Genomic DNA, 22,816 nt, shown 5'->3' with positions numbered 1-22,816 from the left:
GTTCATTTCTTTCTAAACATACAAGTAAACGGAATGTGCTGCGAAGTTTCACAAACACTAGGCGATGCCATGCAGGTCGAAGTCAGAGAACATGCGCTCGCCGAGTCGAGCGATGATACACAGTATGAGGCCAAAAAACAGATCATTTGACTGCGGCACAAATAATAATCTGTTGATCTGTATTTTCACGAACGTGAGAACTGGTCCAGCTCACCCGCTTGGTTCTAAGTGTAGGGTCATGGTCAGAATAGGAGAGAACTATTGTTTGCAAACGAGGTGATGGAACATGGTGGTAGAATAGATTTCCTCAAAACTATGTCAGCATAAGCCATCAGACAATCACAGCACATCATACGGTACCGCGTGGGTGGAGTCATTTTCGCGTTGGTTACAATTTGATAATTTCGAATTTACCGCTTGAAATGGGAAAGGCACAATAAGTAAGCATTTGGAAGTCAGAACTGGATGCTAATAAACGACAAACTTGTGTCTGCATAAGGAACGCTACGTGCTGCCCTCGGCCTGTTTCAGAGACCCGGAATTTCCAACGATTACAGATTCCTGCTACGTCTGGCCTGTATCACCTGACCACCGACAGAATCAGGTCAATCGAGGAAACTCGAGCAGACTGAAAGGCACGTTCTACCTCCCAAAGTATATTATCACCGTTGATTCGGCTACTGTATGGAAGAGTAACGTAGCCAGTCTGCGTCGTTTGGATCTTACATGGTTACCTGTAACTAGCCAAGGTACCGAATCTGTTACTTGGTACCAAGCTTCGCGTCACACATGTTTATGTGGGTAAACAGAACAAAGCCGAGAAGTTGCAGTTGTCAATCAGGAAAACGTCGCCAACAACTTTTCATCATCACCATCGGCCGCGTGTGAGTACCTGAGGAAAGTTTCGATGCCCTTGGAGTTGTTTTTCAAAATTTGCAAGTTGGCCCACTTCGCAAGCAGTGAAACTATGGGGAAGGCATAAATGGGTTTTGAACATTTTTTCTGTGATTTGCTCATTCAGTCACTTTTTTTCCGGATTACAACGGTTAACTTGCCCTCCAGGATGTCCATGAGTTTGACGCACGCGAGGACCTATCCTTAACCAATTCGCATCAGGCTTCAGAGAATGAAATATGTAGCTACAACACCAGTGGATTGACAAATACCATTTAAGATTCCGTGATGGCGAGATCCTCAGTGTTTAGAGTGCGAATTTACTGACAGAAAGGTCTGTGGTTCGAACTCGGCCTCTGCCTCTCGACTTCTCCTGTCAAGTCTTGGGTAACCTGGCAGTACTCTAGCCCTCGTGCTTCTTTCTGGTTGCATGGTAGTTAGGCACCGAAAGGTGTTATAGCCGAATGATATAAGATTCCGTGTCTGATCCGAGTTAATATCGGATGTCTCAACCATGGATTCACAAAATTTAATTTGGAAAACCATTTCCGTCTGATTTATTGTTCACGTCGTGAACAGAACTCAATAAAGGGCTTGGGTTGCAGTCAACCGGAAGGTGTGCTTGCCACCGCAAAATATTTCCGAATCTTACAATCTACTGGGGAAAGTACCTCGAGAAAAGGGCTGTTTTCAACCGTTTAGGTTCATCTACCATACCAGAAAGTTTTCTCCCAACTGGTTTGAAATTACCGTCTGTGTATTTCAATGATACGGTATGAATGTTTGTCTGGGAATTGGATGAAAGGTCATCAATGCATCTTGCAAATTTGGCTGAAAGTATGCGCAAAGATGTATATCGTTCTCTTCACTTCGAGATGGCCCAAGTGGTTACAGCGCGAATTTACTGACCGGAAGGTCCCTGGTTCGAATCCCACCTCCGCCTCTCGACTTCCCCTGTCTAGGCCTGGGCAACTTGGCAGTATCCCAGCCCTCGTGCTTCCTCCGGCTGGCATGGCAGCTAGGCACCGAAAGTGTTACAGCTGAACGAATAATGTCGTGGACAAAGGTATCCTTTGCGCTTGAAAATACGAAGTAAAGTCTCGACGTAACACGTTCATAGGGCTGTACATAGGACTCACAATTTTTATCGGAATAACTGGTTCACCGGTCAATCTAAAAGTGGAAATCCACGGTCTATAAAATCCCAGTTGTTCAGCTGTAACAACCGTACGGTGCCTAGCTGCACGGCCACCAGAAGGAGGCATGAAGGCAGAGATACTGCCAGGTTGCCGGAACCTAGACAGAAGCAAATGAGATGCTGAGGTTGGATTCAAGCCACAGTAAGTTGGGGCCTTAAACACCGAGTTATCTCGATCTAGTAAATGAAAGGAAGAATGCCTTCGCTGCGGAGTTATTTATTCGGAAATGCCAACTGACCGGTTACAGACCATTGAACAAGGAAGCAAAACTCTAATCTGCATCTTAGTTACAAAAACTGGGCACAGATCTTCTCCCGAACGAGTCTTCCTGGAGATTCATTGCCTCCAATCATTCGTCGGTCAAATAAAAGCAAATGTTACAAAGTGGCCCCGCGAATTCCGCAACAGAATTCCATTTTTCAATCGACGCAAAGCGAAATTCTACGAACGGCACATGCTACTCGCGTGCCTCCCGATCGGTAGTATCACCGTTACACCCGTATTTGATACACACATGTAATGATCTTCAGTGTCACGAGTTCCATTGCCTGCTAGAGGTCACAGGCCTGTCCTATTTCTCCTTTAGGGACCCATGAAATTTCTCTAAGGGAGACAACCCGCACGCTATGCTTTCTGGTTGGATTGAAATAAGATGAGAAAATCTTTCGAAATGACTCACTTGCTGTAGGACATTACTCGTCTACGGAGAGGACTGGGGGGACAGGCTACACATGGTACTCCATGAGAGTCCGGGTGAGCGAGAGAGGCCATCGAGCCTCGAAATGATACCGGCAGTTCTCCCGTCCCACCGCAGGTAAAACACTTGCATGCGAGGGGGCAGGAGTTCAAGTCAGAGACAGATCTTGCGGTGTTACAGCAACGGCAGGACGAGGCGTAGGCGGGCGGCGGCGGATACATATCGGATTCTCCTGGATCAAGCACAACGTAACATCGCGCAGGTTTAAATCCTCCAGATAGCATGGGTCGACTAACAGCCGCCGAACATGTGTTTGGAACTACGCGGGCGGTTCGTGCGGAAACTCGACGGTTTAGTTGGCGCCGAAATAGCTGCTTCAGGGAGCTGTTGGGAGGATTCACTGTTGTATCACTGGTGGGAAATGGTGCCTTTGAATTCGAAGTGTAGATTGGTACAGTGGTTGTTGATGACGTATGGTGCGGTGGTGTTCGGTGAGCGTGGTCCATTCGTGAAGTTGGACTCATCAATTTCACAGAGTAATCACTTTGGGTTGAGCATTCGTCTGCGGACTGCGTTCGTTCATCTTCGTCACTTGTCACATAGGGATCCGAGTTAGAATCTGAAAAGAATTAAAGGGAGGATAGAGACTGACAGATATGAATGGCAGGTGGGCGAGCCAAATGAAAGTTGTAGGACAGCCGAGATATACAACCTGATTGCTTGCACAACTCCGAATTTTGTATGACTGTAATAATGGACAATTGGTCAGAGCGCGAATTTACTGACCGGAAGGTCCGTGGTTCTAGCCCGACCTCTGCTTCTCGACTCCCCCTGTCTAGGCCTGGGCAACCTGGCAGTATCACAGCCCTCGTGCAGCCTTCGGGTGGCATGGCAGCCAGCCACCGAAAGGGTGCCACAGCTGAACGAATACTGGACAATCAAACGTGAATCAGAAATGTTCCTCACAAAGCGGGAATGACCAAAGACCAACAAAGCTGGGAGCATTTCGATGCTGTTTAGAAAATATACCCGAGAAAAAAACACCGAAAATGAGGATATTCTGTGAGAAGCTTAGTACTGATGGCTATCTTCAGAACATGTTGAGTTGAGTTTCAGTTTTTTTCAGCTCACAAACCATGCACCATAGTGTAGTGGTTCCAGCCACTGAGAAAAAGGGGAACCAGAGAATGAGAGCCATGTGTTGGATGCAATGTCTCACTCTGTGCATTGCCGAAAAACTGAAGTTTCTGTTTGTCCAGTATACCATCAAGTTTGAGCTACGCAGTGAACGCGATGGCTTTGATACAAAACCACCATTGGCTGTGTGACACTGACATATCTGTCAGGGATACTAGCCATTGGTCTGTCCTTCCTCACGGTCACCATCTGTTTAGACGACAGTTACCAACGCGACTCATTTTACCAATAGGAACGTTCGTGCTTCATTTCCAAGCCATGGATTGACCTACTCTGGGTCACCTCCGTCCGACACAAGGCTGGGTGAAGAGAGCTCCTTGAGGCAAACGGTCCCCTGGCATACGAAGTACATGGCCCGACAAGCTGATCTCTCGGGGGTGGGGAGTGAATTTACCAGACAAGCATCTAGCGTACTTCAGCATTACTGATCTATGTTCCACCAGATCGGGGAAAAGCTTCAAAGGCACAGGTGATCAAAAAGAGAGTCACCGAAGATCTTCCGGACGCAAGGATTACGCCTCTGATTCATAAAGTAGAACTGGTCTACAATCTACACTAGACAGTCAGGCGGGCCTAATGTCGGCACCATAAATATCGGAGGCTAGACTTTCCAACTGGGGAAGTGATTTCGTCTTTTGCCAGTCCGCCGGCACTTAGTTAGTTCCCCAGATAAACGAACTTATCCACGATATCGATCAGTTCACCTGCAAGTATGAGTTTTGCGTTTGATGTCACCCAGTCTTGCAGTAACACTTTACGCTTTACAGGTGTGAAGCGCATGCCGGACTGTACAGCAGAATCACCTAGGTCATTTAAAACACTAGAAATTTCTAGACTTTGATCCAAGAAGAAGAGCAATATCACCGGCGCACTCAATATCCGCGACAGAACGTCCGAAGGAGTGCTTCGATCTCCGAAGTGTTAAGGACAGGTAAAAAGGAATCATCAATTATACACTTAACGAGAAATGAGGCTCAAAACAGCTTAGAAACAGCCACGGAAATGAAGAAAATGCATAAACACATACGGATCAATTGGAACCATTGAAGTCATGCATTGGGTGAATTGGGACACGGTCTGGAATCGAATGGGCCAGAGAAATTTACGTACTGACATCTCTGGCCACTGACCATCCACAGAAACTCGGGAAAGCTCAGTCTACACTATTTCCACCAATGAGGTAACGTACCGGGAACAGACAACAAAGCTAGCTTCTCAGATCGTAGAAACTTCCACAAATCGTCAAGTTGACTGATAAATCCGACAAACGAGGTGGTACGATAAATCTAATTGGTGCTTGCCATTCACAGGTCAATAGACCACACTGAGCTCTCATGTGAGACAACGCAATATCGGCCTATTTTCGAAAGATCGATTCAAAAACCCATCGAATGTTTAGACTAAAATTAGTTACTGATGTGAAGTCAGGCCTCCTTACAAAGAATGAGGGATTTGAAGGCATATGAGGGATATTGAACCATTCCTTGGTATGAGCTATGACGGAAGTGTGCCTGATGAAGTCAGTGAACGAATCTCAAAGCCCACTTGTGGCGTCAAAAAGGCATATCACGCGGTCTCAAAGGTCGCGTGTCGAGAGGCTCACCTGGAACCCATCTGAATCTCTTGTTTGTGATGTTTTCAGCATTACAAAGATATACATGTATCGCGATATCTCGAATATCGTAGCGACAGAAATATGAGGCCGCGTGGTGTAACACATTCAGTTGCCTGAAAACATCACAAACGAGAGATTCAGCTGGGTTCCAGGTGAGTCACTCGAAAAACCAAATTAGTTTGCAAATGAGTGTATATTCGATTCGCTAATTTCGTGCAACTTGGTTTCAAGTAGAGCATAAGGTTGACGGAAACCCGGGGACTGCGCCTACCTGATGAGCACCAAAAAGGGCGAAACCGGTCGTGGGCTGTCGACGGATTTTCAGCAACCCTATGAGTAGTACGTTACAAAGATAAGGCTATATTGTTGTAAGGTTGTGAAACATGGCCTTTGCAGAGAGATGATGTAAAGCGTCTCTAGGTATTTGACCACCGATACCTTAGAAGCGTTGCTGGTTTCGAATGGTGTGGACGGATTTGTGACCAGGCAATTAGAAACCGGGTATTAGGCTGTACACCGGGTACTTTAGTCGCATAAAACACCCAGCACCACCAACTATTGTGGCTCAGTGATGTGCTACGCAGGTCAAAACACCGTCTATCGAAACGAGTATTGTTCTCTGTGCCCCATTCAGAATAGTGCAAACTGCGAGGTAGACAACGTACGACTTGGCAGGGGAGTGTGAAATTGATTACGGAGTGTGTTCCTGGTGCAGCACGCCTTCCAAGATGGGTTGCCCTCTCTTGCGCTTGGCTGGAGACCGTGCGAGAAATGGCGGCTGATCGATCTCAATGACGTTCGTGCTTTCAGTTTCTTTCTAGACTCTCTGATTGAGTGCTTGGATTTGTGGGCACCTCAGAATGCCCCATCCACTTCTTTTCATCCTAAGGCTTCAAACATAATGAGATAAACTTTGTGATTGCACGGCAGTGAAGCATCAGTGTCCATATCGATGCTGATAATGACGAGGTGTTATTGGTTGATGCAGCGTTAGCGAGCTAAAGGAAACGCGGCAGCACTTTCGACTGAGATAAATGACGAGAAGCCGCAGTGGCAAGTTGTCCGCAAGACTTTTAAAGGCAGATGAGTAGACCAATGGACTTGGTTTGGCACATGTTCCTCAGACGGGGTGGAATGATGAAACAGTGGTAGTCGTGCTCAGTGACACACTTGGCTCCAGCAATTTTAGTGCACCGAACTCTCCACAGTGCCATTGGCTATGCAATATTTCGTTTTTTTTATCGAACACAACGTTTCCAGCAGGTTGAAAAAAAACGTGGCTCCAGGGACATTCATGATGCAACAATCTGATTAACCGGTAAACAATTGGTGCTTCACACAAACATGTTTCACAACCGCACGCATTAGTAGTCAAGAATCTCACCTGCCTCACCTGATTTCTCCATCACTGGTTGTTGTCGCTGTTGTACGGACGGGACTATACGAGTAGGCTGGGTCGCGGCATTTTCGGTAACACACATTCTCGACGTGCACAGTGGTCTGACCAAGGAAGAAAACAAGAGAAAAAGAGTTCAGTTCAACGTCACAGTGTATCTAATTAACCCGCTAGCTGTGAAAAGAGCGAACGAGCGATGCAAATCATCCACAGTAGCGCGGTGGAGTGAAACGAGTTGAAGTGATTCAAAAAACGACCGGAACTATGTGAGTATGGTTTTGCTTGATTGAAACTTATGCATATAGAACACGGTTTAGAGCTAGAGTAGAAAAACACTCACGAACCGAACGAAAAATAAAACGGTTTGGCGAAAGCACCCTTCCAAAAATGAAGAAAACAGAAGTGTCCACGTTTAGAACCCAATATTACGACAAGGGCCTAGCTATCACCAGGAGCAGTTGAGAACTTGGGCGCAACGAGAGCACAGATTTTACACTTGGGAACTCGAAATACATGCAATCCGGTTGTTCCCCTCGAGAGACCAATCAAAAGTTTTGGTTGGTCCCTTGAAGGACACTTCATTCACAAAGTCCTTCGTGAAACAAACCACAACGTCGGTCCCTCCACAGATGGTCTCCTCTTCAGGATGGAGCCATCCACACGTGCCCCCCACCAGCCAAATGAAACGCCCAAACACTGGTACGGGTTCTATGACGCGATGGCTCTGGTTTACTAAAGTAGTGTATCATTCGTTGAAAATCCCAGTCACAGGTAAACAGGAATCCTCCATTTCGAGACCTTTTTCGATAGCGTATCGCGTCACCCACTGTGTATTTATTTAAAAATTTAACCAGATGTTTGTTCCATGAGTACAACCAAACAACCTGTGAAGCCGCCAGATCAAAGAAGGTACGGGACACTATTAGCTGAATTGTATACAGAGAAACAGTAAAGGAGTGGATATCCGCCTCTGTGTGAACGGACGATGTCTTTCCTCGAGTTGTGACCAAAACGCTCAGGGAGCAGTTGGCACGCCTGGAGAAGCGGTCAATAACTATCGTATGAGATGCACACAAACAACGGGGAACATCACACTAGAAATCAATCGCCAACAGTGCACCTCCAGAATAACCAAAGTCCCAGAAAAAGGGACACAATGAGGGATGTAAGGAGTTTGATTTTGTGTAGCTGTTCGTGTGCACGTCTGGTTTCCAGACGGACTTTATCTGGTCAAGCTTGGAAAATCGAAAATCACAGCAACCAGCTTGCTTAATCCGAGACACATAGTAGTCATGTTACGAACATGGGCCAGAGTTCCAAGAGGAAAAATAACAAGAGTAATCCATTTGGAAAAAACCATGCGAAGAGAAGAGTTAGTGCCAGCCCCAGTCTAGTGTATGATACTCAGGGAATTCAACTGCAAGTAAGTCCGGATTAGCATCTCGGTTCTATTAGAACTAAGAAAGGAGGCTGAGAAAACCTAAGGGAGTAAGGCGTGGTGTAAAGCGCCAGTTTGAGCACCTCTGTTACGTGGCAATTCACACTTCTCACAGCATTTCGCTGAAAAGAGCTTTACTTGGTGACACACCGTACATGATGGGAAGTGGGCACGCAGTAGCTTTCCAGTTCGAGTTCAACACCGGTGTGTCATGTGAACTTTCTGCATCATGGCAGCTTACACGAATGTTTATCAAACAGAGGGCTCGCTAGTAGTGTTAACAGTCTTCAACTATTGATCCATTATAAAGAAGCACACGTGAGCTTCAACCGCACAGATGTTACGTGAGGTGCCGTCCTCAGTAACGTCTGCTGGCAAGCGGGAGGTCAGTGGTTCAAGCGCGACCTCATGAGTATCTTTGCGCTTCCGCGCTATCACGATTCGATTGATCCCATCATTCACCTTTTCTCCGTTTTCAACCACGATCATGCTAAACCAATCAAACTTTGTCTGCTTTGCGTGGCTGACGAGGGGTAAATTCAGGTCAACTACAAATGGCACACTACCATTGTAACAGTGATACTACTGATGGGGGGAGGCGTGCGAGTAGTATGTTTTCTCGTAAATCCGCTTTGCGTCTCTTAAAAATGAAAGATCTATTACGGAATTTGTGGAGTCGCTTTGTAGCATTTGACTTGAGCAACAGTCAATGAAATCCAAAAAAGTTCAGGATGACGCGTTCAGAAAGATAGGATGGATATTCCGTTTTTGTAAACACGATGCATATGAGAGTTTTGCTTCCCTGTCCAATAGTCTGTAACCGGTCAGTTGGCATTTTCTAACAGATAGCTCCGCAGCGAAGGCCTTCTTCCTTTCACCATGATGTAGGACCTACTGTGTAGCTCAGGTGTTCTGTTTTCGCATCATGCAGAATTAGTAAGACCTTCTGTGTTCCTTCAGGACTGGTACATCGACAGGTTTGGCTGCGTGCATACCATTGATTGCCTTGGTCACTCGAGGCACATCCCGTTGTGGCCTGTCCCAAATTGCCACTGTGTCAAACTATCAGCCGGGTCAAAATGAGCGCAGCAAAACCGGGGATAGTGTAATAACGTTGCCAGTCACATCGGTCGGTTTTCACAAGGTTTCCAACTGACGCGTCCAGGCCATCCATAAGGGACAATGATATTGTAATCTCTCCTCTCCAAAGACAACCGGCCAGTTCAGTAACCAGGAATTACATCCTATTACATCCTATTCCAGTAGAACATGAAGTTGAGGGAAATTCGGGGACTGCGCCTACCTGATGCTTCGCAGGGCGAAGCCGGTGGTGGAGTTTCAAAGGGTTTACAGCAACATTATGGGTAGTGTGTCAATGAGAGGAAAAAATACTAGAATTATTTCCTTGAGAAGGTAGTTCCTCATGATAAGACACGGCTCCTTCGAACAGACAAGCGCACAAAAGCAGGGTACTGTCTTGAAACATCGCAAACCTGTCATTTGCAATAGGGATGACCATCTGTGATGTTAGTTTTCAGTTAGCCACCAGCTGATCTACTATGTATGGAACAAAAACAATAAATCGAACAACTGCACGTGATCGTGTGTGTGTGCAGTACAGAAGCAATCGAACGCGCTGCAATTGAATATGGAGGGAAACTGCAAAAGTGTGAGACAACGGATATCCGGGTGAACATAAATCACCGCCAGTTCTCAGCCATTAATTATAGACAGAAGTGAAGAGGGCCGAACAGAAAAGTGCGATGAGTTGTAAACAGAAGAAAAATAACGGTCCAAAAGCTTGTTAATCAGAGAACAATTGAGGCACGTCAGAAATTCGAACAATCTGTTATTGTGGCCTTGCTTTGGCCTGATGATAAATGTATCCGTGCTGGCGACGGGAGGGGTGTGGTTGTTGATGCGGGTTTGTACACCATACAAGATCGAACACATCAGACGAACAGATACCCGCATTCGGGTTCGGAATTCGCGGATCCCAATCATACAAAACAACACAGTGTTCAGTGTTCAACCGCCAGTATGTGCGAAACGGACCGCGCTGAGGATGAAGCTTGCTTGATTCGAGCATGCTGATGCAGGTTAGGGCATAGCACACGACCGATGTAGAGTGAACTACTTGTGTTTTATGTCTCCGATCGATAGCCGTCTGATAAGCGTGTTTGGTCTCAGCGTCTGATGTGTTACTGCAACCTGTACGGTACAAATGTGATGGAGGGGTGAACCTACAGTCTGAAAACTGTCCGCTATCTTCTGAACCGCCAAACTTATCAATCTACGCGGTCGTTTCAATTGAGTCCTGAGGGTCGACCCGGGCCGCATTGGATGAAACGAAAGGCACATGGCTTGCTAAAACATTGCTTGCAATTCAAGTCAGTTGTGGGAACTGGTCATTTCTAGCTTCAGGATGTTCCAAGCCAGCTTGCGATTCGCCCTGCTTTGATCAAATACACCGTATAGTGATTCTAGCTCAGGTTTGTGCCAGGCGATCGGTCACACCAATTGCAGATGGATTCCAACAAAAGAAGATTGCGGGTTCGAGGATGTTTTCTCTGCGTAGGTCAAGAAAACGCCAGGAGCAAACGTAATAAGGAATTTGAAAAACCTGAAATATTCAAACGGGTGGGGGGCACTTGGAAGAGTGCCGTCAGCAGGTAGACGATAAACATCTGGAAATGTTATTTCAAAAGGACGCCTAAAAGAACATCCCCTCACCGATGCGTCCGACGATCCACTGCAACTATGTTTTATCGCATATAACCAGTTTGTCAAGAGAGGCTAGGTTGTTTTGTAGCCAAAAATTAGTGGCAGACCATCGACCGGGCTTTACCTTGCACTGCCATTTTGAAAGGAGCACTTAGTAGAAAACGGTACCAGGTACCAGTAATGTACCGATGTTTCTCAGTTTCCCAGAAAAACCAAGCTTGTGAGATATTAACCATTTGATTCAGAGATGAGAGAATAAAATCTATGCGCGACGCTGGGGGATAAAACTTGTTTGTGGGACCTAGTTTCCCACGTTGCATTTTCTTTCCAAGGGACCGAAAGAGTCAGAGGTAGACAGAAAATTCAACTGCCTGTGTGTGTGCGGTTTCTGAAAACACACATACAAACAGGCACCCGGTGCACTAAAAAGCACCTCGTCCAATTGGAAAGTGTGGTGTTTTCATCACTCTCCCTGAGAATCGGGAAAGCAGCTGCGACCGATCGATTTCAGCGGAAAGCCAAACATCGATACATGACGCAGCCCAAAATTGAACAAATACACATGGGGCGGAAAACTTCCCTCCACGGGATTCAAAAAGAATGCGACTGCCAAATGAGCACCCGATTTCTCGTACCTATGAAATCCATTGTCCCTGCGAGGTTGAACGGCTCGAATAAACACTGTTCGAAGTGGTAACATGGTGGCCCAAGACAAAGATAGCTTTTTTACGGTGCAATTTCCATATCCACAGGTTTGCCGAAAGAGGCCACAGTAGGCTTGCTCAAGGATGGACCAAGTGGTTAGAGTGCGAATTTGCTGACCGGAAGGCCCGTGGTTCGAACCCGACCTCTGCCTCTCGACTTCCCCTGTCTAGGCTTGGGCAACCTGGCAGTATCCCAACCTTCGTGCTTCCTTTGGGTGGCATGGCAGCTAGGCACCGAAAGGGTGCTACAGCTGAACGATTTCTTTCAAGGATTAATCTATAGGAAAATCTGTAAATACGACCACCAGATGAAACGAGACAAAAGATGGAGGCTACAAAAGACCTGATGCCATCGGAAGAAGCACAACAGAAGGGAGGAGCTATCTTCCAGGGCCATAATCAAGAAAACAGCGTTCCAGGCGATACCTTAACACCTTTGCCGGAGTGGCAACCCATTATCTCTCACACACGGCAGAAAACAACGATGACGGGAACAACATGGTTGGGTAGATAACCCATCCACTCGAAGGTGGCAGCCCGATGTGTATCTTCTGTTCACCTCTCAGGTGCCTGTTTCACTGGTCGACCAAATGTCAGTGTGAATTTATTGCAGCGGAGGATGAACCTGGCAGGATGATCTGATTAACTGCATTACGCAGTGTAGTCCGTTGAGCTTAGCTATCGATCAGTTTTGTCAAAATGTCTAACAACGTTTGATTCTACAAAGTGTCCTGGTTTTACCCATCAACTTATTGATCCGACGTTGACAAAGCTTTTTGACTGTGGGGACAAAATCCCAAAAGGCAATATACTAGTTTGCAAGCGGGTTAAACTTTGTACACACATTGAGGCAGAGGCGGGGTGTCACAAGCAAGATCGAAAACAAACACACTTTGTAGTCACAACCGATTTCCGGAGATTCTGTGGGTCTGCAACTACAAATGATCACATGTTCCTAAAAAGTAAGCTGTCCCTAATACCGGCAACAAACTGAAATACTGAGTCACCGGGGCAGATAATATACGTAGTATGGGTGTGTCACTTGGTGGGACGACAGGGCGTTGCCAAGAGACCGAAGCATCAATGGAAACAACGGGTTGGTTAGTAATATCGTTGTTGATTGATCGCCAATTGTACGTAGCTCAACGACTGGGGAGTGAGTGGGTAAATAACGAGACAACTGCAAGAGAAAACCAATTTGCATGGAAAAGGGACAGCAAGCACACGTGTGCGTCATTGAGTCAAGGCCATAACGTGTGTGCTAGTCATCGTTAACCAAACAGAATAGCACAATTTTCCTCGTGAATAATGAGGATGGATTGCGGTACTGTGTATGCCACAGGCTCGTGTCTATGGTTGACCGGGTATAAACCTTGGGAAGACAAGTTAAACCAGTGTCTGTGACGCCAAACAGACTCACGCTCAAAAGCAGAATATGGAAGACGTTTTCCGGGTGCGATATGACACCTTGGAAATAGTCTGAAGGGTCAACAACCCTTGGTCCGCTACTGATGACCTTGACATTGTACCGCCATTGGGCTCTTGTGATGATCTGAAGGCCCGTTTTCGAACCCTACCTTTGCCCCTTGACTTACTTGTCTAGGCTTGGGCAACCTGGCAGTATCCTAGCCCTCGTGCTTCCTTCCAGTGACACGGCAGTTAGACTACAGCTGAACGATTATCTTAGCTCTATCATTATATTGTGATGAGTAGCAATTGCAAAGTACTCTGCCTCCTGTGCTATAAAGGTATTCTTTAGACTGGCTTCTTCAGTGGAGTGAACCGATTCAGCGTTTAAACGAACAGAGAAAGGTAACTAACTGGAGAGAATCATAAGCTGTCGACGGTATGACCGTGAAAATTGCTCATTTTCCGGTACAAATGGGCTGTTATCATACATCCACCCACCCGTTCATATGTCCAACTCAGCCGTTGGAACGTTTCGCAAGATAACCTCATAGGGCCGCTCCAGCTGAGTTAAAAACTCAGTGGCTATCACAGCATTTCCAGCAGATCATGTTTACACAGGATTCGCATATAGTGATTCTTCTTGAGAAAAGGATTCTCAGTTTTTTGAAACACTGAATCCTCTCTAGGTAGAACCGATCACAAACAGTGCGTTGTTAAAAATGGAGTTTTCCATGATACAAACTGTCCAAACCTCATCATTACGGTGAGGGCGTAGCACAACCAACCAACCAGCAAGGTAGATAGAACTGAAAAGCTTGTAGATGATTCGCCTCGGCAACGGCCATCGAATGTAGAGGAGATTCCTCAATGGCAGCGACGACAAACTCCCGATAGACAAAAAGTTGTACGCAGAAGTCAGCGGTATTGTGGATGAGGTCCCTGTTTTATCACGGCTGGCTTCGATTCCACGTTATTCAGATACCACACACAAGCAGCCTTTTGAGATGTGTTCACACAAACAAGCTAATAAGCCTGCTCACTCGGATTTAGCCCTAAATCGGGAGAAAAGGAGGGAATAGCGTACAGCGGCACAAACTAACAAGTTTAGTTTGACGAGCACCTGATCCGCATTAAGTGATGTAATTAACTTGAGATTGGTCGAAATACAATCCTATAAATCTGGTGACCTTGTCGAAAGACCCACAAATCGAAAGTAGCAAATCTTGATGTTGAGTGCTGCAAATAGAACCAGGGCTACTGCCACCCTGGTAGAGCATTATTCAATAAATAAGGAAAAAGGAAAACCGTCCAACCAAATAACTTGGTGCGATGACAGCAAAATGAGCCTGTGGGCATGCAAGAAGTCAAGGCATGAGTTGAGTTACCGCACAGCCGCAGTCTGGAAACAATTAAATTGGTGGCTATTACGATCAGTCCCTTACACTGCGTGTTGCTGTTCTCAGTAGCTGAACTCCTGAAAAAGTGGACAGAGTACTTAATGTTTGGATAAATTATTTCGAAACAAGGGGCAATTTAATGCTTTTTAAATGATTCTGTCACAGACTATCTCAAACAACGCAACCGGGAACGTAAAACACAAACGAACAGCTTTTACTTAAGGCACGTGCTGGAAAAAGCATCACACGTCCTCCTTTTTATGCCATCAATCGATCAATGTTGAAACGGAATGACCCTCAGAACTATGGAGGCAGGCAATCCTGATAGGTCTGCCGGACAAATGAACCAGATACGGACGTTTTAGCAAGGGTACACGTGCACAAGTGCCCACTGATTCCGAAACATCGCATAAAATGCGAAAAGGCGCGACGCGACAGTACAACGACTGACTAGGAAAGGCGGTGAAATGCGTCCATCTGTGAAATCCAAACATGTTTAAGCTGGCCTAGTGGTCCTCTGTAAACAAAAACAGATGGCATACTGTCCGTCATGCTGGTGACCACACTCTACCATATGTTCCAGCTGCGACTGTAAGTGTTCTGCAGAATTGTTTCCATTTGAAAGGGAATCCTCACACTACGAAACGAACTTCTACAGAACCGATTTTTTTTTACTATTGTATCCCCTTTCGGAAAAGCTCAGTGATTAAGGCACGAACTTACTGGCCTGCAACGTCCACGGCTTGAACCAAACCCTAGTGTTTTGACCGCTCGAGCTTGGGCAACCTGGCAATATCCCTGCCTTCGCGCCTGCGTAGCAGCCATGAGTTCAACCACAGATCGTTCGTCAATCAGTTTGTCTACGCGTGACCTCATGGTCAGATAAAAGTCACCGGAGCAAGCTAAGGTTTCAGTAGGGCAAGCCGATACTGTCATTCCTATCACTTGCCGATGAAGAGACTACCGGTATCTGTGGCCGAGGCATCTTTACAGCTAGTGAAGGAAATGAGATAATGGTTCAGTTGCAACACCGTTTCGGCGCATAGCTGTCATGCTGCTTGAAAGAGGTGCAAGGAGCAGTCAATATGTCAAGGTTGGACTCTAACCAGGGACCTTGCGGTCGGCAAAAGGTCGCGCCTTAACCACGGCGCTGTTTTAAGCGCTACCCAGAACTAGGCAGTTTGCCCAATAATGTCTCGGGGACGTCTTAGTTAAACCCGACAAAAGTAAATTAGACGATGGGGTCTTCAAAATTGCCTCTGTTAATGCCGGTCATCCCGAATGCCGTGAAATGGGGTAAAGAAAAATATGGGTTAACAGAGTAATTCATACAGGTCATCCATCAGTTTAGGAAGAAAGAGATATCAAGTGATTGGGTTCAGTTGTTCAATGTGCAATGTTCAGCATTGCACTTCCAAAGAGCAAGCCGAATTTCGGTAAACCTTATCTATTAGTAACCCAAACGGAAGATGAAATGATACGAAGGATAGCTGGCACGCGAATAATTGGAGAAACCGTGTAGAGTTTGTGGACTCAGATGATCCAAGAACCGGGTCATCATTATCGCCGAGAGCATAACGTCAATATTCTATACTGACGCTTCGCCACCGTGGGGCGAGATGGATCAAGTGGTTAATGACCGGAAGGGCCGTGGTTCGAACCAGACCTCTGTCTCTCAACTTTCCCTGTCTAGGCTTGGGCAGCCTGGCAGTATCCCAACCCTCGTCGTTCCTTCGGGTAGCACGGCAGCTAGGCACCGGAAGGGTGTTATATGTGAACGACCTTCACCACCGTAAAGGTGAAAATAAGGTAAACGGTCAATCAGAATGGGGGATTAGCCTGATCCGACAAGTGATGTAACAGTGCAAAAGTAATCAATGCAACGAAGATTCTCGTCTTGAGAATCCTGAGGGAAGTTAGGACAAAACGACGAGGTCAACACAGTTGAGTGAAGAGCGGATTACGTTCCCGCGATATACATCAATTCAGTCGAAGTCAAAAGGATGATCCAATTTCAGAGAAGACGATTCTGAGCGGCATTATCGGTGTTCTCCTCACTCAGTGTGAACGAGGTGACCCTAAAGATTATTCATACTTTGGAGGCATACTTCGATGGCGGCTTTCTTTTCAAAGCGACCAGTGTTTCCATAGTTCTGTCAAACCATGCTTACGGACTTACAAGGTCATAGGATACCTAGAATGCACATAACATATGAAAATTGCAAGGATGTGCTGAACTATACAATCACAATTAACTGTAAAGAAGGCCAAGAAGGGAAAATACCTTTCGTCGATTCGATTCAGGTTCAAGGCTTCAGCTTTTGTGTTTCGGTAGCGAACCGCAGGCTCAACTGTGGACTGAAGTGGCGGGGTCTGTGAAGCACGCGATAACTGATTGGTTTTCCTAGTGGAAAGAAACACTGAGTTGGAATGAGACAGGCTACTGCCGGACACACGTTCCCGAGGTGCGCTGTATGTAGGTGTTGACTGAACTGTTGAACTCGCATCCAAATCCGCTGGGATGGGACACCGTTCGCGGGCGCTTGAATTAGAGGACAATCTGGGTGTGGTGCGGGTAGGGAGCTTTGTTTTTGTTTTTGACCGTACTGAGGCGACAGAAGAAATGAACAATCCACTGTCTTGTGTTGTGGAACTGGACACATCCAATTGAGTTGATTGTGGAGGCACCTGAAAACGTACGGATGAGATTGACAGTAGCCAATTCACTGCAGTGACAGCTTAGCATGAGTGGTCCTCGAAAGGAAAAGGTAATGACCGATTGAGGCTCTGGTCAAAACAGATGGCTAAAGGCAGCTTCCAGGAAGAACGTCGTCAAAGAGCGACTGTTCCCCATACCTAGACAAGGAATGCGCACATCTGACGCTAACTGTCAAGAGACAATGAAGCTGAAGAAGCGGGCAGGTTGGCGTGAGTGGATGAGAAATCTAGGTAAGTGAGAACTTTTCGCTTGAGTGGTCAAAAGCGACCACTTATTCCTTCGGAGCTCACATGTAGGACAAATGTAGTCAGTGCGTGCACACCGGACTCATCGCAACGAGTAAAATCCGAAAGTCGGTCCCATGTGGCTGGGACATTTAGGACGTACGCTGTTCAATGATGATCCGAGACTTCTATGCAGTTAACACACCAACCATATTCAACACCAGGGTGCGCACTATGAAATCTGTGATGCCCGGATTCCTCAAAAAGGATTACCCACAGACGTGAACAATTTCGTGTCCCATTTCAGCTGAAGTATGCAGAGGAGCTAAGGGCTCGAACTATACGACTGACACAGCCGATCCAGCATTTTGTTCCACCAACATGAGAAGCTACCGTTCTACCATAGAACTTACTCTCTAAGATGGGACGAGATGGCCCAAGTGGTTAGAGCGTGAATTTACTGACCGAAAGGTCCATGGTTCGAACCCGACCTCTGCCTCTCGATTTACCCTGTCTAGGCCTGGGCAACCTGGCAGTATCCCAGTCCTCGGGCTTCCTTCGGGTAGCATGGCAGTTAGGCACCGAAAGGGTGCTATAGCTGGGCGATTTTTATAGCATTTGGGAGAGAAAAACCACACATACAGTTCTTGTCTATAGAGTAACGGATCTACTAAAGCATGAGGAAATTCGATCTCTCGATGTTAGAATACAGAATAAATGCTATGCAAAAGTGTCCACGATAGAGACGTAATCAAATCGATAGCTGTGTGAGCTTACTGAGATCCAGGAAAATATAGTCATCACGAAATCAGAAACTAAGTCAAAAGTTGAATAAAAAACCAAACATAACCGCATCTACTGAATCTATCTTATTACGGTGTACACCAATCAAAACCGAAAATGGATAATAAGCACCCGAAAAAGGATGCGAGCGATTGGTTAATTTCCTTACGTGCATGATTGTGACAGGGACACTGCGTGAATTCGCATAGGATCGATTCCGCAAATGACTAGACCTTGCGGAGGACGACGACGAGGAGGAGGAGGGTGAAGACTGCAACTCATTTGATTTGACTGACCTTCGATTTACTCTGGTCGATGAGGCAGTGGAGTTGTACGTAACCTCTGCAAGACAAAGCACCATAGAATGTCAGGGGGAGAAAAATGGACATACGTGAGTCCACGGACAGCTTGTTCTCTCGGACATTCATCCGATTCACCTCTTCATCCAAGTTGCGCGCATCACTGTCCATTTGGAGCAGGCTTTCCAGTTCGTCAGCTGTTGGAATGACGCTGGACTGTCCGTCAGCAGCGTGGGCCAGATCAAACAAATGCTGAAGGGAATACTGACAGGGTACTAATGTGGACTCACCTTCATCAAGTCGTGCAACTGTTGTGCACGATCACTTGTCAAGGGCAGCTGTTTGCAAACTGTCTTATACTGGTCCATTAGATGTAGATACAGGCTGTCCAGTGCGCAAAAGTTGTCTGTGTGAGAATGAAGTAAATAATGAGGAGAACAAATAGAAATATACACTCTGCAAGTTACACTTGTCGATATTATCTGAGCGAGCCTTCAAACAAAGGGGAGAAGCAAGGAACTCGAATGATTGTAAGACAGTCACCTGCGTCAAAGCTGGCTAACTCTGGCACTGGTCCCCGACAAACTTGCTCTATACCAAACAGACAATCAGTTAACATCTTACAGTTGTGAAGGTGACACGTATTGCATCCGAATATGATATTTACGGTACCCAGCGGACCAGATAAAAGGTGAAGCATGTTAGGAAAAGTGATTGGATTGGCCAATCTTTGTCGTGAGCTGAACTACGAGTCCTAGCACCACAATAGGAGTATCCCGGGATTTCCTTAAAGTACTTCGTATACTACGTTAATTGGGGAGTTACTTATTTGTAATCGACAGACCAGAAAAGAACTTTTACAACAATAAATCAGCCGCTACAATGGGAAAACGACACAAATCCTATCTGGACATAGGTACTTTAGTCACGCAGACCTCCTGTATAAAGTGCACACTCTCCGGAGAAATATAAAGAGTGAAATAATTTAGTAGACATTAAATGTACTTATGAACCTCGTGCTCTTTTGCTGCTAGACTCACAGCGATCAAATCAAGTGGTTGGGTTGCACGTGAGCAAGTAGTTAACACGCTTAGTACGGAAGTTGTGATAGTTCTCTATCTCGTTTCAGGTTCACAACACAAAGGGTACGGTAAGCCGGGGGCGGGGGGGGGGGTGGGGGTGGGCGTGAATGGTGACATTTGGTCACTCATCCGATAAACCACAGACAAGCCGTGAATGAACGACAGCATACGGTGGTTCAGCGGCGTACGACAATCTGTAGGGGTATTCTGCGCTACTGTATAAAATCTCATAATGTTCCATTCCAGTCTGGTTCAGAGTTTACCATGTTTTTAGTTCATCAATTGCACAAGCATTGCGCAGGTAAAAATTCTCTAGGGCGAACACCGATGAGACTGATCGAAAACTATCATTCCAAAAGGGTGTACAGTATCGTAAAACGGCAAAATCCATCAGTCCGAGCGTAGTGTCTATTCATGTTACAGTGTTACGAGAAAAGTGCAGATGTTGACAAGGAAGCAGACAAAAAAGATGAGATCCTAGTTTACGGAGAAACCACTAAGAAGACATGAGTGTTGGAGAGTTTCAGTACAAATCTCAAAAACGTTGGAGTGCCCAGTCATCATCATCATCGACAGCATGACATCAGTGTTCAACACCGATGCTTTACTGCCGTATGGAGTGAACAGGCGCTGTTGGAACGCCAAGATGAACATATTTGAGTTTCCATGAGGCTCCCGTTCGGGGTCGCAGCAAATTCGAGATAAGGCGTATATCTTATAGGGCATAAGTATAAGGAGACTGCAAATCGGGCGGGTGAATATGGGAACAACGTGCCGTAAATTAGTTTAGACTAGCCAATATACATTCATTTGTAAAGTAATTTTTTTTCGAGAGACTCACCTGGAACCCAGCTGAATCTCTCGTTTATGATGTTCTCAGGCAACTGAATGTGCCGCACCAGGCCGCCTCATGTTTCAGTCGCGAGAGAGAGAGATTCAGCTGGGTTCCAGGTGAGTCTCTCGAAAAAACCAAAATAGTTTGCAAATGAGTGAATATTCTCTAATTTCGTGCAATTTGGTTTCAAGTAGAACATAAGGTTGACGGAAACCCGGGAACTGCGCCTACCTGATGAGCCCCCAAAATGGGTGAAACCGGTAGTGGGTTGTCGAGGAATTTTCAGCAGCCTTATAAGTAGTACATTACAAAGATATAGTTTAGACTAGCTTTGTGATCGCTCCTGGACAGCCCACCAAGTACTTTACTCCGTTAAACGGGTGGTTGTATACTCCTCGTGCTCAAGATCAAAGTAGCTATAAACAAACTATAAACAATCTAGTGCCGAAGAAGCGAAAAAATCGATGGCGACAGGATGCTCATCACAGGAGTAACAAAATACAGTAGGTCGTGCGTGTTCTTTCCTTAAAATTTGGACTGCATGTGGCAAAAGAGTAAATATCCGGCAGAATATGCCACAGTCGAATGCCACTAGTTCTGGTCTCCAAGCATCGTTTAGACCGGTCGAGTCAACGAGAATGAACAATCGCCCAACTCCAGAAAGGTTTCAGGACTCGAGAATCACCACTAATTGTCTACTCGTCGCGTCAACGGTGAACAATGCACCACGGAAACCTGAAATTCATGCGAGGTAGCCGGAAAAGCATCAACAGAATCGCCGGAACTGCGTAGAATGGTTCTGTTTTTCACCTTCATAAAAACTGATCATACCATTTTTTTCTGCGCATGAGGAGACCACATACGAGAGCAGTGCACAATGGCCTAGCTCCTGGATAGGATGAAGTATCGAAGTACATGGGTTCCAGTAGAGGCGCCTAATAGGAGGTTTTTATCTCACTAGCATAAGCTAACCCGTTTGGTCGGGTGAGACAAATCAAACACGGTCAGAACGGGATTGGCGTTTTGAACACAGACCATAAGTGCCCTGGAGGGAAATTCAAGGAGTAAACACCAACCAACCCCTTTGCAATGTCGAGTGTTCGTGAAGCTATCCACCTTTGGCTATGGATCGATTAGGTAGATGCGCGGAGAATAGCGTGTGAGGTCTGAGAACCCACCTAGTCATGGGTTCGACTTCTAGCCTTGAGGTTCGCATTCCTGTACATTTTTCATTCAAGCATCACGTGACGTACCCACAATCCAACAGTGAGAGATTAGGAAACCTAAGACTTTACTTTCTCGGTTCATTCTGTGAATTCAGGTAAAAATCCTACTGACAGGAGTACACAACGCTGTTGAGAACTACCAGCACTTTGTGCCTTGAGAATATCAGCCGTAATTATGAACTGATCGATAGCACTTATCAGCCTTCCATGTTTGTCTGTCAAATATTCGTGAAGTTCTAAACACCGTTAGGTCTTGCTTTCTAGAATTTTATTACGTAGAGTGGTTAGGGACCAATAAACATCGGCTCCACTTTAAAAGCAACTTACCTTTCACTGGCGAAGAGCTGTGCAGGCTGGAGGGGTATGATTCGTTTTCTGCAAGACTGTTGCTATGTCTAGGCGAAGAGGATGTTCCTGTTCCGTGACTAGGAGTTGTGAGGTCTGCCGAATGATGGCTGTCCGACGGCTGTGACCTGTGAATTCCTCCATTGACCGTGTCGGGAGGGAGGTTTAGAATAGAATTCTTTATGCGGAAACATGCTTCTAAATCGTCCAATTGCAGTCCGATTTGGAAAATGTCTTTATCCATACTGGCGTCTGAATCGAATTCTATGAGGAAACCGTGAAATGCAAGTGCAAAAGAAACCGATTACCAACTATGAATATGAGGCGATAGGTATTCACGCGAGAACTGCATGGCCGTACACACGAGCTAATAAGTCTGGTCTATAGCGAAGAAAAATGCCTATTTTTCCAGCGATCAATAGCTGTTTATGGGTGAAATTGCATGGTGACCCGAGGTAGCGACCAGATCGTTCAGCCGTAGCCTAACTGCCATGCCACCCGAAGGTTGCTCGAGGGCTGTGATACTATCAGGTTTCCCAAGCCTAGACAGGAGAAGTCGAGAGGCAGGGGTCGGGTTCGAACCACAGACCCTTCGGCCAGTAAATTCGCGCTCTAACCACTTGAGCCAACTC

General features: G+C 46.1%; 1 protein-coding gene across 1 annotated transcript in view; it reads right to left on the bottom strand.

Annotated features, from left to right (window-relative positions):
• The window catches only part of T265_13927 (hypothetical protein), a gene marked incomplete at both ends in the record, with an annotated part of 48,944 nt that overhangs the window by 1,670 nt on the left and 24,458 nt on the right, over positions 1–22,816 (bottom strand). The window contains 6 exons of the mRNA XM_009171195.1: positions 2,773–3,409; positions 6,987–7,102; positions 16,956–17,359; positions 18,694–18,948; positions 18,987–19,102; positions 22,167–22,448. Coding sequence (XP_009169459.1) covers positions 2,773–3,409; positions 6,987–7,102; positions 16,956–17,359; positions 18,694–18,948; positions 18,987–19,102; positions 22,167–22,448 — 1,810 coding nt within the window. The remainder of the gene's footprint in view (positions 1–2,772; positions 3,410–6,986; positions 7,103–16,955; positions 17,360–18,693; positions 18,949–18,986; positions 19,103–22,166; positions 22,449–22,816) is intronic.

This window comes from Opisthorchis viverrini (assembly GCF_000715545.1).
Source record: "Opisthorchis viverrini unplaced genomic scaffold opera_v5_121, whole genome shotgun sequence".
Taxonomy (NCBI): Eukaryota; Metazoa; Platyhelminthes; class Trematoda; order Opisthorchiida; family Opisthorchiidae; genus Opisthorchis; species Opisthorchis viverrini.
This window is presented reverse-complemented; position numbering and strand designations above follow the sequence as displayed.